This window comes from Bicyclus anynana, chromosome 4 (assembly GCF_947172395.1).
Source record: "Bicyclus anynana chromosome 4, ilBicAnyn1.1, whole genome shotgun sequence".
Classification (NCBI taxonomy): domain Eukaryota; kingdom Metazoa; phylum Arthropoda; class Insecta; order Lepidoptera; family Nymphalidae; genus Bicyclus; species Bicyclus anynana.
The window spans coordinates 6,004,680-6,027,533 of NC_069086.1; the positions used below are offsets into that span (position 1 = coordinate 6,004,680).

Consider the following 22,854-nt stretch of genomic DNA (forward strand, 5'->3'; position numbering starts at 1 on the left):
ACAAATGACATACGGCAGGGTTGTCAATGTCAAATGTCAACTTTATGAATATCCGTCAGTATTGGTCACTTGCGTCACAGTTGACGTTTTGCGAATATCGCGTTCATCAATTACTTATTAAGTACAACATTTTAATAAAAATAGTTTAAATGTTAGAAAATAATTAAAAATAATTCCTGACGTTAAGCAATTTAAATAAAAGCATTCGGATAACAATGCAACGATCGCCATAGTTCTGTTTATATAACTGTCTTTACGGCTCTGAGTTCTAGCCTTCCTGAGTTTGAACTTTTTCCGATAGGCGATAAAACTTTGCTAAAATTATTGGACGTTACAGTAGCAGAATATTTTATACTTTTCGACGCCCGCGACTTTGTCTGCGGAGCCAAAGAGTATACAGGATGCTCAGGAGTATTTCTCATAGCTTTAGGAATTATATAAGGATAATTAATTAAAAATGATTGAGGAATGTGTGGTTAAAATGAATATTTTCGGAGTAAAAAATATTATTTTGTAAATAGGTCATAAGTTGTGTCCCTTGTATCGCATCCTTATAATTATTATGACTTATTCATTGGTAAATTAATATCATGAAGTAGCTTACCAGTAAAGTGCAGAGTGCCAGTTGCAATATCTCATAGATATCGACAGTCTTACCACTAAGTACGATTACGTATTATAAAATGCAAGGATAGTTATAGGCGTGTATTATATGGATGGTCGGAATTACTTACTTTGTATGAAACATAAAAAGTTCATTAGTTAAACAAATAATAGTTAGATATGCAGTTCGGCTCCTGTATGTCGACTCGTCAACACCTTGAAGTTATTGTAACTACTCCCCAGCACCCTGTATACATAACACATGCGAAAACATAAACGAAGGGGGTTAAATACGGTTTAACACCCTGAAAACTTACATCGATTTCGCGGACGAAGTCGCGAGCGTCCGCTAGTAGGTATTACCTATAATACCTCCTTAATAGACTCTGAAACTACTGAATCGATTTGAAAAAAATATTTTACTATTGGGAAACTACACTACCCCCAAGTGCTATCTATAGACTATACTTACCTTTTTTTTTTATTTTTTTATTCTGAATAAGCAAGCGCTTAGCTGCAATCATGCCTGATGGTAAGCGATGATGCAGCCTATGGTGGAACGCGCTTGCCTAGAAGATGCCTATTCACTCTTGACTTGAAAATACCTATATTTTAATCTTCGTATTCCCACGGGAACAGGTAGGAGGGGGAGTTCGCGCGCCGTCTGCAGGTTACGGATAAGTTAAGCTATTCTCCGGATTTTGTGTAGGACTATTCATACTTTATCGGGCATCAGTCAGAGCATGGACAATTTTGGATTCCTTAGATAAACACGCAATGAATCAGCGTGTGCGGAGAAAAAAATATTTTAGCTGTTTTAACTAATTACCGAGGCCACAGTAAATTTGCTTAATAGCTCTGTACCTACTCAAACAGTTTACTTTAAATTAGCTAAGCAAATATTACTCTATTTGCATTAAATATTGGACCAATAATCCAATTCCATATACTTATCTAGGTACCTACCTATCATTGATTTCGTAACTGGATCAATATAGGTAGGTAAGACGAAAATAAGTCGGTTTTGTTTTTTAAGTTAGATTTACACACGTTTTAAGTATGTACGCCTTCTTATAATGAACCATAATACGATTATTAATTCCAGTCAGTAAAATGACAAGTGCAACTGTCACTGAAATGTCATTTTACTAACTGGAATTAATAATCGTACTTTTTAAGCATACAAAATCGATTCCCGCCGTTTCTCTGTATGCAGGCATATACATATAGTAAATGATTTGAGTAAATATATAAAATACCTAATTGAAAGGGAAGGCTAATGCTACATAATTTTTTAGTAATTAATTTTTGCACTTATTATTTGGACCTTTATACTGGTAAATTTCGTCTTGAACTCATCATTATCATTAACGACCTGTATTCTGCTCACTGGAGAACACGAGTCTCCTCTCGAAAAAACAGGGGTTAGGCTAATAGTCCACCACGCTAGATCCCTATGCGGATTGGCAGACTTCATACACAAAATTCTCAGGAATGTAGATTTCCTCAAGATTTGAAACGCGTAATTCCTTCATCGACACGTGATATTTAATTTCTTAAAATACACATAACCGAAAAGTTGGTGCATGTCAGTTACCGGATTCGAACCTACGCCCTCCGAATTGAAGGCAGAGGTCATATCTATCACGCTATCACGGCTTATTCGAATTCATGTTTTTCTAAAATGTTAGCTTTATGAAAAATATCATAAAAGGATAGGTATACCGTTATCAGAACCTGTCTTATCTAACCGGTTAAAAATATTTTACATTTCAACTTTTTAAGTTATAATGTTTTTATTATTATCTCATTTATATAACAAACAGGTAGTAGGTACCTATCAGTATCAACAAATAATCGTTAATAAACTAAAATCTTGTAGGTAGGTAAATTTTCAAAAGTTCATCAACCTCACTTTCTGTATTTCTGTTATTAATGAAATCATTTATATTGTCATAGCTTTTATATGGAGGGTCGATTATTATTCTCATTCACATTTAAGAAATATTGGATAGTTTCTGGTAATCTTTACCGCAGACCAATTCGACCAATGTCTCTCTCTCTCTCTCTTTAGTAACAGTTTTCTCGAATTACTGTACCTACGAGTACGTAGTATTATTATCGTTGTCTACAGTATCACTTAATTTGGTGGTGCTTCCCTGAAAAAAAAAACAAAAAAACTGCAGAAATGACAAAAGTAAAAAGCAATACATTGTGTTGAAAGAGTTTAGTGGGAGTAAACCAAAAACTAAAGAGATTTTTCGGTAGAAGCTCGTCTATCGAGCCCTCCAACTAATTTTTGATACAGGGTGCGCTACACCGCTGCGCTGTCAACAACTTTACGATCTAGTTCTTCCCTCCCCATTTTACCACAGAACAGCGAGACGCCGTGAAAAATGGCATCCTTTTGTTGTCAATGTCCAGTCAACCCGCACGAAACGTTTTGCGGCAACGTTCCTAATAAGAACTGCTAAAATATGGAATGCCCTTCCGGCGTCTGTGTTTCCTGACACGTATAATTTGTGCACCTTCAAGCTTCAAGGTAAGAGTGAATAGGCATCTTCTAGGCAAGCGCGCTTCATCTTAGACCTCATTAATGACATATAATAACACACTGTATTTAATTACCTACTGTAATAAATTACCTATAATAAAAAAAGTTAGCATAATTCACTTTTTTTACTTTCCAAAGGGGCCCCAAATGCTTGTGTGCCCAAGGGCCCTAGTGGCCCTAGCCTAGTATAAGACGGCGGCGATGGGGGTTGCCAGGCTTGGCTATGATACCTATTGTTTAACTCTAATGACGATAACTATTAGATGATGAATATGACTGCTTAACTTGCTCTTCGAGGCACAGGGGCGTAATTCTCAACCAATCCAGGCAAGTAAGAAAGCTCACAAAATAACCATGATCTTGTAATCAGGTAAACATGCAATTGATTTATATGTAAAATTAGCATTGTATGACACCCGAAAACAAACCTACTCATTAAAATTCTAAGACGTTACACAACATGTAAAGGGAAAAGGAAAACGCACGTGCCAAACATGGTTATTTGAGGATTGTAAACGATCTTCGATGTAATCCTCAGCTTCATTTAGAAATTGCCTGTCAACAAATAGTTAGCTTATTCATCTATATAATAAACTTATAATAAATCTGTAGAGAGATCAATTCGATACATGAAATATATTTCCAAAATATCAGGGGGTGAATAGTGATCGATACTGATGCCAAAAATGCAATCAGTAAAATTTTGTCTGTTCGTTAAAGAAACAATAACTACTCGACGGTTTTTAACGAAACTTGGTACAATTATTCTTCAAACTCCTGAGCAGGTTATAGTTATATACGATCAATAGGAACTGAGCAGTGAAGGAAAATGTTGAAAAAATGGAAGAAGTTACACCTTTTTTCACAGCGATACTATTGTAAGGCCTGGATTAAAGAGGTCTAAGGGCGGACGAAGTCGCGGGCGTTCGCTAGTAAGTATTAAGTCTCTATTACTGTGAGGTCTGTGATGACCCGCGTATTCGTGATTTATAACCGATTTCAATAAAAAGGCAGATTGGTTAACGAATTTTGATCTAATTTCAAATTTCAGTCAGTTTTGAGCCAACTAATAGCTACAACTAAATAACTTGCCAACTTCCGAAGAAGAACACGATGATTGATCAAAATCATTTGCATTTGGTTTTGATGTTTCAAACATACGAGTAGATCACAGATAGTGATTTTTGCGTACTCGAACGTTTAGCATTCTGCGCAATGTGCCATTGTCTTTTCGGACTTAACACCCAAATTCTACAGTGCCTTAGTCACTGTCGCCTTACCTAAAGGTGTTTTGCAAACAAATTTCACCATGACTAACGTTGTTTCAACGGTTGTATCAGCTGACAATATTTGAAACACGCAACGAAAGAAACAATATTTCTGTTTTAAATGAATGGACTAGCTTGGTACCTAATACGAAAACAGAAATAGAAAAGGGGTCAATCTAAATTACCTACTACATTTCTAGTTTTTTTTATTTTAATTTTGTATAAGCGAGCGCCTAACTGCAATCACGCCTCATGGTAAGCGATGATGCCGCCTATGGTGAAACGCGCTTGCCTTGCCTTATTGACTCTTGACTTAAAGATGCAATTTAGTGTAGGTACGAGTATAGATAAGACGTTAATGAGTTTAAGGTATATAATTGGATAAGGATTATTGCTGTATTGGTTAAAATCGCTTCGAAAATTAGCAATTATTTGTCTTAAAAAATAAATGACAAAAACTGGATTGTGGAATGGATGGATCGAATTGTACGTGAATACGTAGTTGGCACAATACATGATTGAAATCCCCAGCCAAAGCCCGCGTAGGTGAAGTCATGGCTTGAAGACAGTTACGTGCGCAGCTTGAGAGCGCGCATGGTTACGCTTAGCCATTCTGGAGGGCAGTTACGCGCGTGGTTGGAGGATATTAACTACAGGGCTAGGCCTCTTTTTTAATAAGAGAGGAGATATGGAGTTTAGGCTTACCACAAATGAGGGTCGGTGGCCTTAGGCTTTGGCTGGGCAGCTGTCTTGAGGACAAAATATAATATAAGAGCGCGGGACTGCTCTCCGGCCGTGACTGCTTCTGCACGGGCTTCAGTCTGGTAATTTACCTAAGTAAAAATATGCACGGCCTCCGGCCTTGACTTAGCGTATTTTTATTAACTAAGCAAAAGGGGAAATAGATTAAATGAATTTAATAAAAATTTTAGTCACCGGACGCAATTTTACTAGGCAACCTATTATATAACCTACAATGTGTCAATGTAATTATAATATTTATATATCCCAAATATATAATAGATAAGGGTATATATTCCTTATGTCGGTTCTCGTACTCATATGTCTACATTACAGTATTGTACAATAATGTACATGTTCCAACCGTATGTTGACATAAGCTACTTGCAACAGGTCAAAAACACACACCTTAATCTTTATCTCATCATATCAAACAATCCTCCAGGACGAGATGGTTCCAAGTTCCGGAGGCAGCTCTCCCCCATATATAACGCGACGATGCGCGGGCGCATCAGTTAGTGACAGACGCGGGGTCAAACACACAGAACGTGAGTAACGCTTCATTTCATTACAAACAGGGACTGAGAAAGTTATTTGTGTTTCTAGAAACACTATCCCTTTGGATAAAAAAATTGAGCTAAAGACAAGTTGCGCTTGCAAAGGGTTGAAAGTTAGCGTATGTCGTTGAAGTCTTTTGTTCTAGTGTTTTTTTTGATTTAAGGTATTTTATTGACAAAATGTTTAAAGGAATTATTCCTTCTTTTTTATTTTCTGTTTAACATTTTTTTTATTGTAAAGTATTCATTGCTTTTAATAAATTGACTAACTAACTTAACTAGATAGATACATTGTTTTTTAATAGTTAACTAGATAGACGTATAAATAAATAGATAAGACAATTCAACCAAAAAAGTAAAAGCATAATGTGAAACACATTATTAAATATTTTAAATTGATTTAATTCGAATGTGAAAAAGTGAATTTTTAAATTGAGCGTTGTCAAAATCTCTTCAGCCTAAACTGCAGCACTACTGAATAATACTTATACCACTAAAGCAAAATAGCTAAATATCGTATAAACAAATATTTTAACATTTATTTATAGGTAAATCTTCAAATATTCTTTAAAAAAATCTATAAAATATATTTCTGTATTCTTGCTAATTGCAATAGGTAAGGTAAATACACGCACGCGTCAATAGCATTTAGCATTAAATTCGACTGAGAATTGAACTAACAATCTTAGCGACCAAAGTTCTATTCAGTTTTTAAACATACCTTTTATTTGTAGACAATATGTATCTAAATACAAATATTTACAATAAGTAGTTACACAAAATACTCGTTTAAAAACCTTCCTTAGAGAGCTTGGGAACTCCTTAAAGTAGCGACAAACTGTTACAAATATTTACTTACATTATCTCTTCAACACAAACCAAACATAATTTAGAATTGTATTATGGCATATTCTAAGTCTTTGTCTTAATTTATTTACATTTAATATATGTGAAATTATGTAATTAGTAACTAGAAAAATCTATGTGAATAGTTATCCTTTTACGTGATTCACACATACATATCTAGCCATGATTATTTAGTTTTGCGTATCATCACAGAATACGGAATATTAAAGAATCATGCCGGAAAGTTAATTTTCTAGGTTTTACACAAATGCTCTGCTTTCCCTGAAGACTCATTAGGAAAATGGGTTCGAAAAGGAATTTTCCATTTTTTATAATTTGTGCACTGTGTCCTTATGTCCTTCTTGTCTACATTTATCGCGTTCACCATAGGCTGCGTTACAGCTTAGGTATTATCAAGCATGATTGCTGCTAAGGGCTGGCTTATACCTATATTCAATGATTATTTTATACTATGTTACGTACCTCCACTGAGCGTACACATGCACAATTTTGTGCTTATTTACATTATAATTATATTTATGAATATATAGATTCTACGCCTTCTAAACGTACTACTCGACATTGTTGACAATATTTAGATATTATGTGTTTAAATAACTTTCGTAGTTTAATAAGTGACTAAATTAAATTAAGACAATTATGCACATTAGTCTGCCTCAGTTTTAATGCGCTAGAGCCCTATCTCTAGTATAAAATATCATTGCCTTTACTTGATCTATAAAATCATTATTCTTTACAATATTTGTTATCATTAGGTACATAAAATAAATGAATTCTAGTAGATGTATGAAGATGAAACATATATCGTGTATTTATAGTATAAACTAGCTGACGCCGCGCGGTTTTACCCGCGTGGTTCCCATAAAAATACAGGGATAATTAATAGCCTATAGCCTTTCTCAATATCCTATCTAACACTAAAAGAATTTTTCAAATCGGACCAGTAGTTCCTGAGATTAGCGCGTTCAAACAAACAAACTCTTCAGCATTATAATATTAGTATAGATGATCAACTGTATTAAGATGAAGTAACTATACTTGACAAAAAATCAATAGTTATTAACAGATTAACTGAATATTATGCAACTTAATTTTCTCTGGATGACGTGGTGTTGTCGTGAGTGGAACGAACCATCTTGGGGACAAGGTCGCTTTCTACGTACAGTGACGCCCCCAAACCGGTCTGGTTCCCCGACTTCTGGTGGGATTATGCAACTCATTCTATCATTCAATGGAAAGTGTTTGTAAACAAGCTTACGAACTGTGGTAGTGACACAAATACCTACATTTGTAACACAGCAAAACAATAAGAAGCTAGGGAAAAGAAGGATTTAGTATCTTTAACTAGTACCTACTGCCTATTTACATATTTATTTATTTTTGACGGCCTTCGTCACGCAGTGGTATGCGCGGTGGATTTACAAAACGGAGGTTCTGGGTTCGATCCCCGGCTGGGTCGATTGAGATTTTCTTAATTGGTCCAGGTCTGACTGGTGGGAGGCTTCGGCTTTGGCTTGTAACCACCCTACCGACAAAGACGTACCGCCAAGCGATTTAGCGTTCCGTTACCACGTCGTGTAGAAATCGAAAAGGGGTAGGGATTTTCATCCTTCTCCTAACAAGTTAGCCCGCTTCCGTCTTAGACTGCATAATCACTTACCATCAGGTGACATTGTAGTCAAGGGCTAACTTGTAAAGAATAAAAAAAAAGTCTTGTAAATCCACGAATACGAAGGCCGTCAAAACTATGTTTGTGTCACACGCCTCTGAACTAGTCAAGATCTTTAAAATAAGTTATTAGGAGTGGACATTAAATAACATTTACTAATAATAATTTACATAAACTGGCGGTCATTGATCTCTACGTTTCACTAATAAAAATATATTTAAACAATCTTACCATCAAACATAAACGCGATTAATATTATAAAAGAAAAAGGTTATTACATAAAAACTAAACGTTCGATACGTTAGTTTTTATAGGATTGAATATAAATACAGACTCGTTTAACTCTTTTATATGAAAGTATAATAAAGAGACTCAAATCGATATGTTGTCAAATATTTTCAACCATTATAAATATTATTGGACTATTATGAATAACTACCTCGTTTGCCCGATCGTAGCTTAGGTGGTGGGTTTGGGTCAATGATATTAGTCAAAAGGTCGTTGGTTTGGGTAGGGTATTAATAAAAATATTTTTACCAATAAATACTTAGACAGATATCGGTGATTCAACATCTAGCCGTCAACTTCTATCAAATGAAAGATCTCTTTCGTCTATGAAACGCGTAGGGGTTGAATTCGATACATAGCGGCTGAATTATCTCCACAGAGGACCTCTACAACGACTATGAATTCCACTGTCAGTAGCTAGCAGCCTTATGGAGTTGGGAAGTTGGTGGTGTTTCACCCTCTTACCTCGGAGAGCACATAAATCTATAATCTATAATAATATTATAAAGCTGAAGAATTTGTTTGTTTGAACACGGTAATCTCAAAACTGGTCCGGTTTGAAAAATTCTTTCAGTGTTAGATAGCGCATTTATCGAGGAAGGCTATAGGCTATATATTATCCCCGTACTCCTACGGGCACGGGAACCACGCGGGTGAAACCGCGCGGCATAACTAGTTATCTGATAATGGTAATTAATTAATAATTAGGTAATATAACATGATCACTCTAAACTTTGTCAACCCGGGCCCTCATATCACACCTTCCACAGATTTGTCATTAGTTAATGCTGAAACCGAAAAATAAATTCATTAGGACAACTGTAGAGACCATAACCTCTAAACCATATGCCCTTGATTGGACTTATTTCAGTTGGATTGATTTTAAAACCAAAAAATAGTTGCCAATTAGTTTAGTCAGCGAATTAGTTTATTTAGAATAGAAATAAGTAAAAGAAAATACGCAGCAAACGTGTTAAAAAGAATAATGTACATTGTTTCAGACAATGAAACGGCTACTCCTCCTGTCAGTGCTGGCGGTGGCTCAAGCACAGTTCCCCAATGGACGCATCCTGGAGCCGCCCGTGCCACAGCAGTGCGTGCAGAGGGTCATTCACGAACGGTTTGCTGACAGTAAGTAACATCAGTCATCATCATTGTTATCACCAGCCGATAGACGTCCACTGGAGGGCTACTATCAACTTTAACCTAGCGATCCAAATCCGACGCCATTCAACTTCGGTGCCTATATTGAATCGCTTTTAATTCGTACCATGACATCTCCTTAACTGAATAGCATTTGAGTCGTCTTTGTTTACGCGTACTTACTATTTATTTCACTATCGTTTTTCATAAAATCGAAAAGTATTGTTCATCAAACGTCACTACAAGCTTCCAGAAATTATTTATTTACCAATACTAATACTAATTTATTAATTTTTAATCAATTAAAAGTAAAATACGTAAAAACGATTCAGTTCCAGCCACATTTTTTTTTTTTTATTCTTTACAAGTTAGCCCTTGACTACAATCTCACCTGATGGTAAGTGATGATGCAGTCTAAGATGGAAGCGGGCTAACTTGTTAGGAGGAGGATGAAAATCGACACTCCTTTCGGTTTCTACACGGCATCGTACCGGAACGCTAAATCGCTTGGCGGTACGTCTTTTCCGGTAGGGTGGTAACTAGCCACGGCCGAAGCCTCCCACCAGCCAGACCTGGACAAATTGAGACAATCTCAATCTGCCCAGCCGGGGATCGAACCCAGGACCTCCGTCTTGTAAATCCACCGCGCATACCACTGCGCCACGGAGGCCGTCAAACATTATACATTATAAGTAACTTTATTTCGTCGGCTCAGTTTGACAGCTTAACGATTCAGTTTAGGTTACAAGATGACTTCATAGTACGAGAAACCGTATGAATGGATTCCGTTAGCGACTCAGTTAAGGTAATTTTTCGCTACAGCGTCAATTGGTTGGATATAGGACTTCGTGGTATGAAAAATCGAAGCAGTTCAGTTTAGGTCTGCAGTTGAGTCGCTATTATAATTGATGGTAGGTATGCTGGACATATAGATTACACAAACAGTACAGTTTGTACAGTATACATACAATAAATTGATTCATGCAAAAAATGAAGTGTTAAAAATAATTAACTCTTCAAGATTTTGTTACGCTAAATTACGACAGCAAAAAATTCAATTAAACAAAAAAACTGTGTTCTATTCACACCGCTCAATCTATGTGTTAATTCGTATTAGATAATGCTTAAGATGAGGTTGGTATTATACGGAAGCCAGTGCCTGGGTTTTTTATCAACACGAATATGTTTATGATAAATCTTTATTGCGAACGTAATGTAAAATAAGTTAAAATAACAATTAGCAGAACAACATAACTTTGAGTCAAAAAAGTACAGTACCTGAAGTAGAGAGTATTTTGAAGTAAAAGATAACAGACATTCCAACCAAGAACAAACATCATTATCATTAACAACCCATATTCGGCTCACTGTTGAGCACGAGTCTCCTCTCAGAATGAGAGGGGTAAGACTTTAGTCCACCATGCTGACCAAATACGGATTAGCAGACTTCACACACGTAGAAAATTGAGAAAATTCTCAGTTATGCAGATTTCCTCACGATGTATTTCCATCACCGTTTGAGACACGTGATATTTAATTTCTTAAAATGCATATAAGTAACTGAGACTTTGGAAGTGCATGCCCTGGACCGAATTCGAACTGACGCCCTCTGAATCGAAGGCAGAGGTCATATCCACTGAGTTTATAAGTCACCAAGAACAAACATACTTACCTATTATATTAAATAAAAACAAAAAATGATCTTTTACCCAGAAAAGCATATTATATCTACCGTCTCCATTCCGTTACATTTTATGAGACAACGGCATTTCTCTAGAAAACGCTTATCGCGATGCTATCCCGGATGTGTGATAAGAATATCACGTTGAGGCATAATAGACCGACCAACTCGTTCATAAACGGGACTTTGTGAATTCCTTAAAAATACCTGACGCCGCGCGGTATCACCCGCGTGGTTCCCGTTCCCGTAGGAATACGGGGATAATAAAAATAGCCTATAGCCTTCCTCGATAAATAGGCTATTTAACACTAAAAGAATTTTTAAAATCGGACCAGAATTTTACCACTAAACCTGTACATTGTGACTACTGTATATTAAAATAGCATATTCATTGACCTATATTACAATTTCAGACTCGTCCACACGGCCCGGATAGCTCAGTCGGTAGAGCATTGGACTTTTAATCCAAGGGTCCAGGGTTCAAGTCCCTGTTCGGGCGGCCATGTTTTTTTAATTTTTAATATTTTCTTTTAATTTTAAATCATAATAAATAAAATTTTGAGATTACTTAGTTGGTTTTCCTACTGACAGCGCAATTTAATTGTATAATAGGTAGTCAAACAAAGGCAACTGTCTGTTTTCTTTCAATAATGAAAGTAACTTTTCCTTCGACAGCTGTTCCCAAGCGAATATACAAATACAATAGCGTAGATCGCACATACCAGATAACATAGACGTACCTTTCTCATAATACCTATTACAAAAACATCACTAATATCTTTAGTGGGTATCGGTCGTGGCTTACTTTCTTTTCTTTTTTAATTACGGCTCTGGATACCAGTCCTTATACGTCGCGCCTCATAATCATTACTACATAGGGGTTACATCTTGGTGTTCTCTGTCCAGACCTAGTAATAAAATTTAGTGTTTACGTTGTTTGCACAAACATCTATTTACCTATATTTTATGTCATAACTTTAAAAAGTTTTAATTTTTAGTTAAGATGAGTTATCTTCCAAATTATGTTATGTACCTACCTGGAAAGTGATAAATTTTACATCCAAACATAGGTAATAAAACACAGACAGTCCCGTGTGAACTGTATGAAAATCAGTTGTAGCAGTTTAAAATACACAAAGAAAAAGACAAATAAATTATTAAATTAAATATTATATAATAACATGATTACCTACTTGGCTTACAATTATTACAATATTCTAAGAAATCCAAAAGATATGATAACTAATCACTAGAAATAATAACAAGCGAAGAGAATGGTCATTGGTCAAATGTTTAAAAACAAAGTAGGTGTTTATAGGTAGGTAACACACTAATGCGAAAGTCTATCTGTCTTATAGTCTATTACTTACACGAAGCTTTACACGAAGCCGCTTAACTGATTTAGCTGGATTTGGTACAATGGTATAAGGGACCTTTTATCTCGGAAAAAATCAATAGTAGTCCGAATAGCTTACACTGTAGGCCTACCTGTAAATACACAGGTTCCTTAGGTACTATTTTTTTTTACATTATAAGCAGTTAGTTATTTTTTATGTAGACAGACATACGGATAGAAACACTTGCACAAATATAAACGCACATATCTCTCGCAACTCGCAAGTACGAGTGACTAAATGTATGGACCTATATGTACTAATAAGTTATTTGTATTTCCTATTATCAGATAAGGGCTACTTCTTCTCATGGCGGGACCCTGCGCTGCGCGGTGTAGAGGAGGACTGGCTCAGTGCGAGGAACTACTGTCGCCAGCGATGCATGGATCTCGTCTCCTTGGAAACCAGTGACGAGAACGAGTGGGTCAAAGCCCGCATTGTTCAGGACAAGGTAAGGAGTACTCATTGCCGGAGCAATCTTCCCCTGTTTACCCTTTTTTTAACCGACTTCCAAAAAGGATGAGGTTCTACGTTCGGCTGTATGTATGTTTTTTTTAAGTAAACAATAATGAAAAAAAATTGTAATGATTTAAGACGCACATATTTTTAAATTACTTTAACTTTCGTTTCGTGTGCTCGTTTTTTTGCCCAGGATATATACTATATTATACAGGATGCCCTGAGTAATTGCTTAAATAGCTTTTAGGTCAATCTAGGACTGGGAGTACTTAGTGCAAAAGATTAGCAAGTTTAAATGGCAGTGGGCTGGTAATATTTGTCGAAGTCTGATTTGCGATCGCTATAGACTGGTTTTTTGGGTGTAAGGTTGCTAGGTCGCCGAAATTATAAGCCGGACAGTCCAGTCAGTTAAGCCTGACATTTGGGTAAAAAGGCCAGTTGAGGATTATGTGTACATCAGTATTAATAGGTACGACAATTTTTTTAAATGTAAAATCAAGTATGCATGATTATTACCGTAAATTTAATTCCCACACACACTCGTTCGCCCGTAAACCTAACAAAAGCCGGACAAGCCGGACACCGTTTATTTTATCCGGACACGGAATAGAAAGTCCGGCTTTATCCGGACATCTGACAACACTATTTGGGTATCAATGTGACAATCCTTCTCCGCACACAACGAAAGCATTTACGATGGAATATAGTCGGATTCAACTTTATGACGTTTCCGAACGGTTTAGCTGTGCAATACATTTTAAGTATCACCGGTTATGCAAAGGCGCGGCGGCAGGGCATAACCCCGCGCATCTTGATTTTAACGTAACTTTATGACCTATGCGTCGGGATAACCTACTTACCTCTTTATAAGTACATATAGGTATACCTATACCTATATGTACTTATAAAGACTTATTCTACCTATATTATATTTTTGCCCGCAAAATAGATAAATGAATTACTGACAAATTGTCTGTGTGTGCAATATAAACTTAACAATGAACCACCATCCTTGATTTGTCATGATTTTTTATTACGCTTTAAAAAGTACTTACCGACAGAAGGCTACATTGGCATACTTTATTGTTTTCGATTTACCTACATCACTTGTAGCAGTTATTCAATCTTTCGGCATCAGCTGGTCCTATATAACCTACTAGCTCACGCCGCGCGGTTTTACCCGCGTGGTTCTCGTTCCCGTAGGATTACGCGGACAAAATATAGCCTATAGCACTCGAGGATAGTGTAGCTTACCAACAGTGAAATATTTTTCCCAAATCGGTTCAGTAGTTTCAGAGCCTTTTCAAAACATACAAACAAATAAACATTTCCTCTTTATAACATTATAGTGTAGATAAAAAGCAGTGTTCATCGAGCCTTGAACCCTTTCAAAGCTACCACGGTCCTAAGAACTCCATAATTTGCCAACAACTTACCTATGGTTCCTAACATAGGTAAGTGTAAGCAAGTAATGGAAAACTAGCAACAAATTTTTTTATGCTTTACAAGTTAGCCCTTGACTACAATCTCACCTGGTAGTAAGTGATGATGTAATCTAAGATGGAAGCGAGCTAACTTGTTAAGAGTAGGATGAAATCCACACCCCTTGCAGTTTCTACACGACATCGTACATCGCTTGGCGATACGTCTTTGCCGATAGGCCGTAGGGTGGTAACTAGCCACGGCCGAAGCTTCTCACCAACCAGACCTAGACCAATTAAGAAAACCTTAATCAACTCAACCGGGGATGGAGCCCAGGACCTCCGTCTTGTAAATCCACCGTGCCTACGCGCAACGGAGGCTGTCACAAATTACCTATTGGCTGACAAATTAGGTATTATCAGTTTCCTAAAATGAGATATATATTGTGTGCATTCTCAAAATGTCAAAGAATTCAACGTGCCACTTTTGCGTAATGTCGTCACAAATTTTCTATTTCAACGGAACATGTGCGGAATACAACAAAGTTTTATTGTATTGTTATGCAGGCTGGGTACTTATTGAACAATAGTGAATATTACTTTCCTACGTTTCATTTGCTGTTTTTGTCACACAGCCACAGAACATACTCGTATGTACAAGTGACAGCTTGGAAACTGTTTTATACTGATCATCATCATTTTCAACCCATATTCGGTTCACTGCTGAGCTCGAGTCTTCTCTTAGAATGAGAGGGGTTAGGCCAATAGTCCACCACGCTGGCCCAATGCGGATTGGCAGCCTTCACACACGCAGAGAATTAAAAAAAATCTCTGGTGTGCAGGTTTCCTCACGATGTTTCCCTTCACCGTTTGAGGCGCGTGATATTTAATTTCTTAAAATGCACACAACTGCAAAGTTGGAGGTGCATGCCCCGGACCGGATTCGAACCCAGGCCCTCCGGAATTGGAGGCAAAGGTCATATCCACTGGGCTATCACGGCTCTTCATACTGATAGATATCGTTAAAAGCAGACATTTGTATATACCTACATTGTATTTTAGGAAGACAATTTTGCATTGGATCGATTAGTAAGCTGACGGAACAAACGCATTGTTCATCATCATCATAATTTATGGATGGACGTATACTGCTGGACATAGGCCTCTTGCATGGGCTTCCAAACAAAACGGTCTTGAGCTGCCAGCATCCAGCGTCACACCTGCCACCCGCTTGATGTCCTTGGTCCACCTAGTGGGGGTCAACCAAACAATAGATAAATCTATACTAATATTATTAATGCGAAAGTAACTCTGTCTGTCTGTTACCTTTTCACGGCTAAACGGCTGAACCGATCTAGATGAATTTTGGTATGATCGTAAATGGGACTTTGGAGCAAAACTTAGGATACTTTTTGAACCTAAAATAAATATAGAAGGGGGTGTAATAGGGGTTGAAAGTTTGTATGGAAAGTTCTTCATTTTTAGAGTTACTCTTTTAATTGTCCATCCTATTCATATTATAAACGCGAAAGTTTGTATGGATGTTTGTTACTCTTAAACTACTAAACCAATTTCGTTGAAATTTGGAATGGAAATAGATTTTACTCTGGTTTAGTTAAAGTTACTTTTTATCTCGGAAAAGTCCATGGTTCCCGAGGGCTTTGTGAAAAACTAAATTTCACGCGGACGAAGTCGCGGGCGTCTGCTAGTACCTATATATATATTTTTTTACTTTCAGGTGAAATACATCTGGACATCGGGTCGCCTCTGCGACTTCAAGGGCTGCAACCGACCAGACCTGCTGCCCAACGAGATCAACGGCTGGTTCTGGACGGCCGAGCTGCAGAAGCTGGCTCCCACCACCAACCGGCAGCAGAACGACTGGTCCGAAGGCGGCGGCATTGGGAAACCGCAGCCTGACAATCGGGTAAGTGCTGGTTTCACCACCTTCTACTGATAAGTGCCTAATACCCTATTCACAAGTTATGTCTTTGTCCTTCATGACATAGAGTAATAGAGTGACAAAACTGACGTCAGCAACTGACGATCAAGTCTGCAGCGGAGCCACCAGCGCGCGTAGGAATGTAGGCGTCAGTGAAATAAATATTGAGATTGGTTATCAGTGTGGTTTCGATATGCACGAAACCGCGCGGCACAGCTATAGTATCTAAATATTTATAATTAATACTAGCGGACGCCCGCGATATCGTCCACCCTTAGACCTCTTTATCCAGCCAGTAGTATAGCTATAAAAATGGAGTAACTTCTCCCGTTTTCCCAACATATGCCTTCACTGCTCTGCTCCTATTGAGCGTGATGAAAAGTACACTATAACCTGCCCAGGAGTTTGTACCATAGAGTAGTTTTTGTTTCTATAACGAACATACAGACAGACAGACAAAAATTTTACTGATTGCATTCATAAGTTCCATATCCTATTCTAAGGTTGCCCCCCCCGTCCCCCTCATGCCCCTCTCCTATAAAAGGGAAGGCCTGGCCCTGTGGTGTACTTTTAAAATGCAGATAATGATGAAATGATAATATGTATAAGCCGTATTAACACCATCGTCAGCACAAAGCCAAAACCTTGTATTGCAAGCAAACCATTTCGTAGCTACAAAAATATTACCCAATGTGACATCAGCAAATTACACAACAGAAAAAGCATATACTTGTTAAGTAATATTTGTAGTAAACTCGTTAAAATTGCAAATGACGCACAATGAAAAGGAAAGCCGTAGTATTTACGGCTGGAGTTGGTCGCAGGGCGCGCCCGCATGTATTGCAATATAGCCCACTTTCTCCAGCATGCCGCATGCGAAGACAAAAGCTCATCGATATTCGGCATGCGTCAACCTCGTCGGAAATCGCACGGTGCCAAACTGCCTACCGCTTTCACGCATGTGTAAAAACCACGGACTTATCTTTGTATACATTATCCGTGGCGCAGTGATATGCGCGGAGGTTCTTAATTGGTCCAGGTCTGACTGGTGGGAAGGCTTTGGCCGTAGCTAGTTACCACCCTACCGACAAAGGCGATTTAGCGTTCCGGTACGATGTCGTGTAGAAACCGAAAGGCATAGATTTACGATAAGGTAATGCCGAAAGGAGTGTGGATTTCATCCTACTCCTAACAAGTTAGCCCGCTTCCATCTTAGATTGAGTAAACTTGACTTGACTGCAATCTCATCACAGGTGAGATTGCAGTCAAGGGCTAACTTGTAGAGAATAAAAAAAAAGAAATGGTATTTGCTTATGAAACCATATAGAAATAAATTCCCCATCGTTCTATCTACATGCAATACATTCATCTATACTAATAATACAAGGAGGTTGTGATGATGTAGGGGGTAATCTCTGGATCTACTGAACCGATTTTGAAAATTCTAGTGCCACTACAAAGCCACGCTATTTGTGAGTGTATAGGCTATTTTGTAAAGGGAACGGGAACTAGGGGATGAAACCACGGTGCGTCAGCTAGTACAAAATATTTTTGTTAGCTTACTCCTCTTAACAGGCTTTTGGATTTGTATGAAATTTTGGGTATAACTGCATACTGTCACAGAAAACATAAGTACAAGTACAGAAGATTCACTCCGCAACGTCATTAAAATAAATAGCGACTCTCGGTATGAAACAATACGGCGTATGTCCTTTTGGGAAAATCAGTGGATTTTGCATCTAACACGCCTTAATACAAAATACTTAAAATCCAGCTGAATGTCACACAGACAGAATGCAGAAATAAGGAGACAAAAAAGTCCATATTCACGATTAGGAGAGATCGTAGTCATACGCGAGCATAATTACCTATATATCAAAAAAAATCATAAACACAGAGTTCGGATTTTCCCTTTTCGAATGCTAATAGTTAAAAAGGAAATAGTAATTTAGTTTTAAAAAATATACTACTAAATAAGTATATTTTTGGAAACTACTAAAATACCACGCGGTTAACCGGAAGTGCATCCGCTTTCAGTAACAAATAGCAGTCATTAGTCACATACGCAGCCAAGGCTTCGCATTAGGCGGTTTCTTGCATAATTACCTACTGTTGTCAAGCTAGGAAAACCTTTAATGTTTCCTATTCAACAGCTATTATATAACAGTTATTTGTTAACCACAAAGTGCGGAATTTTGCTAGGAAGTAGCAATTTGCAAATAAAATAATTTGGACATCGTTATTGTATACTGTCATCTATTAGAAAACGTACCATAACAATTAAATAGTAAATAATAAAACTGTTGCATAATTATAGTGTTTTTTAGATAGCATGGGTCCGGTGACAGTTCGTTTCACTCAGGAAAGTTTGCCGCGATTCACGAAAGTATTATGAACGTCATAAGACAACTGTCACGGTACCCAAGCTATCTGAAAAACACTTTAGGGTTTTTACAAAACGAACGAAAGTTTTAAGACCAAATTGTTTCTTAGCTGAAACGACACTTTCATGTAATCTAATAACAATAAAAATATTGAGCAAAGAAAAATATTTACCTATTACTTACCAATATAATATACTCTTAACTACATACCACAAATAAATTTTAAATTCGAAAAATTTGTGGCTCCCAAAATCGTCAAAATTAGACTAAGACATAGATGGTATGAGCAGTGTTTTTATGCTCATATGGTGTGCACTAAACTGCTGAAGATTAATAATGACCTTCATTTTGCTTACAGGAACTGATTCAAGGAGGCGCCGCAGAACATTGCGTCGCAATTCTAAACAATTTCTACAATGACGGAGTACACTGGCATGACGTGGCCTGCCACCATCGGAAGCCCTTCGTCTGCGAAGAAAACGACGCTCTACTGAAATACGTGCGATACACCAACCCAAATCTAAGAGTATAAATAGAATAGTATAAAAAAAATCATCCTTCAAAGAAGTTTCCGTCTGCATCACAGCAAAATAATAAATGTATTTTGAAAAGTTCATTATCTTGCTATTTCTGTTTGTTTGAAGATACATTTCATGTAAACAATGCAGATAAGATTGACTGAAGAGAATCTATTTAACAACAATGGTAATTACTTGGTAATTACATGTACATTATCAAAATAATGTTAAAAGTGCAGATAACAAATATCAAAGTATGCTTAAGCGTAGCTTGAGTGCTATAAGCTCTGTGATTACAGTAATGTCAATAGTGCCAACAAAAAGGTCAACAGCTGGCATAATGTTATCAACCATATTATCACAAAAATGTTAATTATTATTTGTCTTACCAGAAATTAAAATTAAAAAAAACCTTGATTGAGAACTCCACAAGCACTCTTTAGCTGTCTTAGTATGCTAATAGAAACAACTTGTTTGTTTGTTTTCTGCAACATGAAATATCTGTTTTTTTTTTTGGTCCAGCTATTCATTTAATAACAGTGCAAACATTCTGTTAAAGTCTATTTCTGTACCGCTATACAAATGTTTATAAGGTTTAATAAGAATGTAAAATATTAAGTTTGCTGGAAACCATAATAATAATTATTATCATTTTAACTAAAAATTCCATCTAAGAAGTCTAGAATATCATGTCCCAGTCACTATTATTGTCCTTTTCCATTCATATTCATATTTCTTATAGAACATCAATTGTTTTGTATCTTAGATATAAGTTTTACCTCAAATTATATTTATTAAATTTTAATTTATATAACAGTAGTCAACCAAGAATATCCATAGTGGAGTATATTTAAATAAACATACATTATTTATAATAAAGACTGCTATTAAATTACTTAATGTTTCTTTTTTAATCTCTATCTACAGAATTAAATAATCCCAGATTATAAATGACAAAGTGGTTTCTTATATTTTTAATCAATCTATAAGTGAGATAAGTGAAACTCAAAAAAACATTAGATATTACGTTTTTTTTATTTCAGAAACATTATAAAAAGCACTTTCTCAAAGTGTTATAAATTATTAACCTATTTTTAATTTGTATTTTACCCTTCTGGACGGTACTTTCTTGACCATAGCAAACCAGAGGCAAATATTGCAAAAGTAAACAAATGACAGGAGCATGGAAATGTGCATCAGCCTGCATAGACGCAGGAAGCTCAACTTCAGGCCAAAACTGCAAAAATATTTTTATTTATATTCCATATATATACACAATAAATAGGCAGACAGTATGAAACAACTGAAGCACTTTATTAGTGCAGAGTCTCTATGTTGATATATGGTGCTTGGTCATGCTGAATATAGTGTGAATCTTGCCCACAGTCAAAATTATATACTACAAAAACCTTCTTTCTTTTTCTAAATTGGTTACCAAAAATACTTCAATATAGCTTAACAGTGAGATATACTTACTCTCTGTTTGCTAACTCATTGATGTCACTATCAAATGACTCATTAGACCTCTGCGGTTCAGGTAGAGTTGTAAAGTCCTTATCAAATTGCTCTTGCAAACAGCATATTCTTTCCATAATAAATAACAAAAGTATCGCCCAGAAGTATTCAAATTCAAGCAACATTTCCTTCATTTTTTCCCTTCAACCATTATAATGTGGTAGCCAAACTTCGTTTTGATTGGAGGATCCGTGTATTTTGGATTGGTGACTGATGAAATGGGCAAGGCAAATGCAGCATCTTGAAAGGGGCCAACCATGGAACCGCGGGTCATCCAGCCGAGGTCCCCGCCTTGCCTCGCCTTGTCTTCGCTATATGCAGCTGCTACATCAGGAAATTTCTGACCTGCCTTCAACTTTTCCAACGCCTCCAAACATTTTGATTGTTTTTCGCACAAAATGTGTCTAACTTTGACAGCTGTCCCTCCTTTTTTCTCTTTTGCTGCTGCAGATTCTAAATTCAAAAACACTAAATGAAACTAAATGGACTCATTTAAAACAATGTAAAATCAAAACAATAACAAGCTGGTTCTACTAACCTTTCGTTTCGCCAGATGATTTTCCTCCAGCAGCTTTTGGTTTGCCCTTTTCTGCTGGTTTATTAGGTGGCATTACAATAAATTTACAATAATTATCTCACCAAAGTTTGTATGATAGAAATCAAAGAATTGATTACAAGAATATAGAATTATATTTTTCGTCAAATTAAAATAATTATCAATCCTTTAACGGCACTTCTAGGTTATGTTTATCGTAGTTATATTACTCTTATTCTGTGGCCTTTGCATTGTGCATACTCTGTGATTGATTTTCTTAATCGAGTTTATTCACTGATAGCACAGGACTCTAGAGTCTAGCCTATTTACACTGGTACCGGGCACTAGAGGTGAAGCGTATATACTGAAGCAGGTCTTAACACTAGGTTTGATAGAAGACGTATGGCGTACGAGTACGGAGCAGGGACATAAACACGTATTACGCGTATTTAGAAGTACCGAGTAACGAGGAGCGCAAGACGTCAACAGAGTGCGAGTCCAATACTCAAAAATACTCTAACGGTCCAATCAATGCGGGACGTGTTCAGAGACGCGTTCGATTAGTAATGTGTGAGTGAGAGACTTCTATCAATGCCGAAAGAAAATAGATTTTGTCTTCTAGATATAAGACCGGTTTTTCAACGCAATAAACACTTCATACTCCAACAGTCAAAACATCGCGAGACGCGTTCCCGGACGCGTTCGTTTAAGAATATGTGAGTGACGTCCCATTGCCGAAGAAAAATTGTCTTTACCTTATCAAACATAAGACCGATTTTTTAACGCAGTATACACTTAATACTCCAAATATCGTACTGAAGCATGCGTGAGTCCCTGATTTTAATCCATAAGTTAAAAACATAATGTTTATTTGTTTTAGTATGATTATTTATCCGCTAAAGTAACAAGTTAATGTAACCCGACAGTATTATGAGGTAATATTGAAAGAAATAACTAAATAATAAAATTAAATTGAAATTTTGAAATTAATGACTGAAATATTTTTGTTTGCAAATTTTTTTCTTTTTTTTTGTGGATTACAAAAACGAAAAATAGTTGAAGAAACCAATTGAGAAAAACAAAATAAAAAGACAAAAATGATTTTCTATTACCCGGGATCGAACTCAGGATTCCAAGTTTGTTGTACCTTGCGAACATACCACTGGTCCAAATGACTATGTAGACCTCGGTTGAAATTAATGTACGCTTACTATCAGATAATATGATGTAAAATCGCTGGCCACTGAGTATTTAGGTCCTAATGGATGGCTCGTACTTCTAAATACTCGTGGAGCTAGTCTTTGGAACGCTTCTC

General features: G+C 36.7%; 2 protein-coding genes and 1 non-coding gene across 4 annotated transcripts; 2 read left to right on the plus strand and 1 right to left on the minus strand.

Moving 5' to 3' along the window:
- The first annotated feature begins 5,610 nt into the window (after positions 1 to 5,610).
- On the plus strand, positions 5,611 to 19,567 carry LOC112058437 (uncharacterized). Its single transcript, XM_024099280.2, has 5 exons — positions 5,611 to 5,714; positions 9,549 to 9,678; positions 13,056 to 13,216; positions 16,384 to 16,572; positions 19,330 to 19,567. The coding sequence occupies exons 2-5, from the start codon at positions 9,552 to 9,554 to the stop codon at positions 19,501 to 19,503; spliced, it is 651 nt and encodes a 216-aa protein (XP_023955048.1). The 5' UTR covers positions 5,611 to 5,714; positions 9,549 to 9,551; the 3' UTR covers positions 19,504 to 19,567.
- On the plus strand, positions 11,798 to 11,870 carry Trnak-uuu (transfer RNA lysine (anticodon UUU)). Its single transcript has one exon. It is a non-coding gene; the product is annotated as a tRNA-Lys (tRNA).
- Positions 19,568 to 20,501: 934 nt separating the features above from the next.
- On the minus strand, positions 20,502 to 21,827 carry LOC112058438 (peptidyl-prolyl cis-trans isomerase NIMA-interacting 4). Of its 2 annotated transcripts, XR_008252467.1 has the most exons (3): positions 21,543 to 21,827; positions 20,966 to 21,457; positions 20,502 to 20,726 (listed from the first exon to the last, which is right to left on the minus strand). XR_008252467.1 is itself a non-coding variant. In XM_024099281.2 (2 exons), exons 1-2 carry the CDS (start codon positions 21,613 to 21,615, stop codon positions 21,135 to 21,137), a joined length of 396 nt encoding a protein of 131 aa, XP_023955049.1. In that variant the 5' UTR covers positions 21,616 to 21,827; the 3' UTR covers positions 20,502 to 21,134. The 2 variants fall into 2 exon arrangements, 1 of the variants encoding a protein (XP_023955049.1); XM_024099281.2 differs by having other exon boundaries at positions 20,502 to 21,457.
- Between the last annotated feature and the right edge of the window lie 1,027 nt (positions 21,828 to 22,854).

What these genes read in the sequence shown, in the direction of transcription:
- LOC112058437 (XM_024099280.2), top strand. Translation starts at nt 9,552, where the DNA reads ATGAAACGGCTACTCCTCCTGTCAGTGCTGGCGGTGGCTCAAGCACAG. An exon ending in CCCGCATTGTTCAGGACAAG is followed by an intron (nt 13,217 to 16,383) that starts GTAAGGAGTACT and finishes TTTTACTTTCAG; the next exon opens with GTGAAATACATCTGGACATC. An exon ending in AACCGCAGCCTGACAATCGG is followed by an intron (nt 16,573 to 19,329) that starts GTAAGTGCTGGT and finishes TTTTGCTTACAG; the next exon opens with GAACTGATTCAAGGAGGCGC.
- LOC112058438 (XM_024099281.2), bottom strand. Translation starts at nt 21,615, where the DNA reads ATGCCACCTAATAAACCAGCAGAAAAGGGCAAACCAAAAGCTGCTGGA. An exon ending in ATCATCTGGCGAAACGAAAG is followed by an intron (nt 21,458 to 21,542) that starts GTTAGTAGAACC and finishes TTTTGAATTTAG; the next exon opens with AATCTGCAGCAGCAAAAGAG.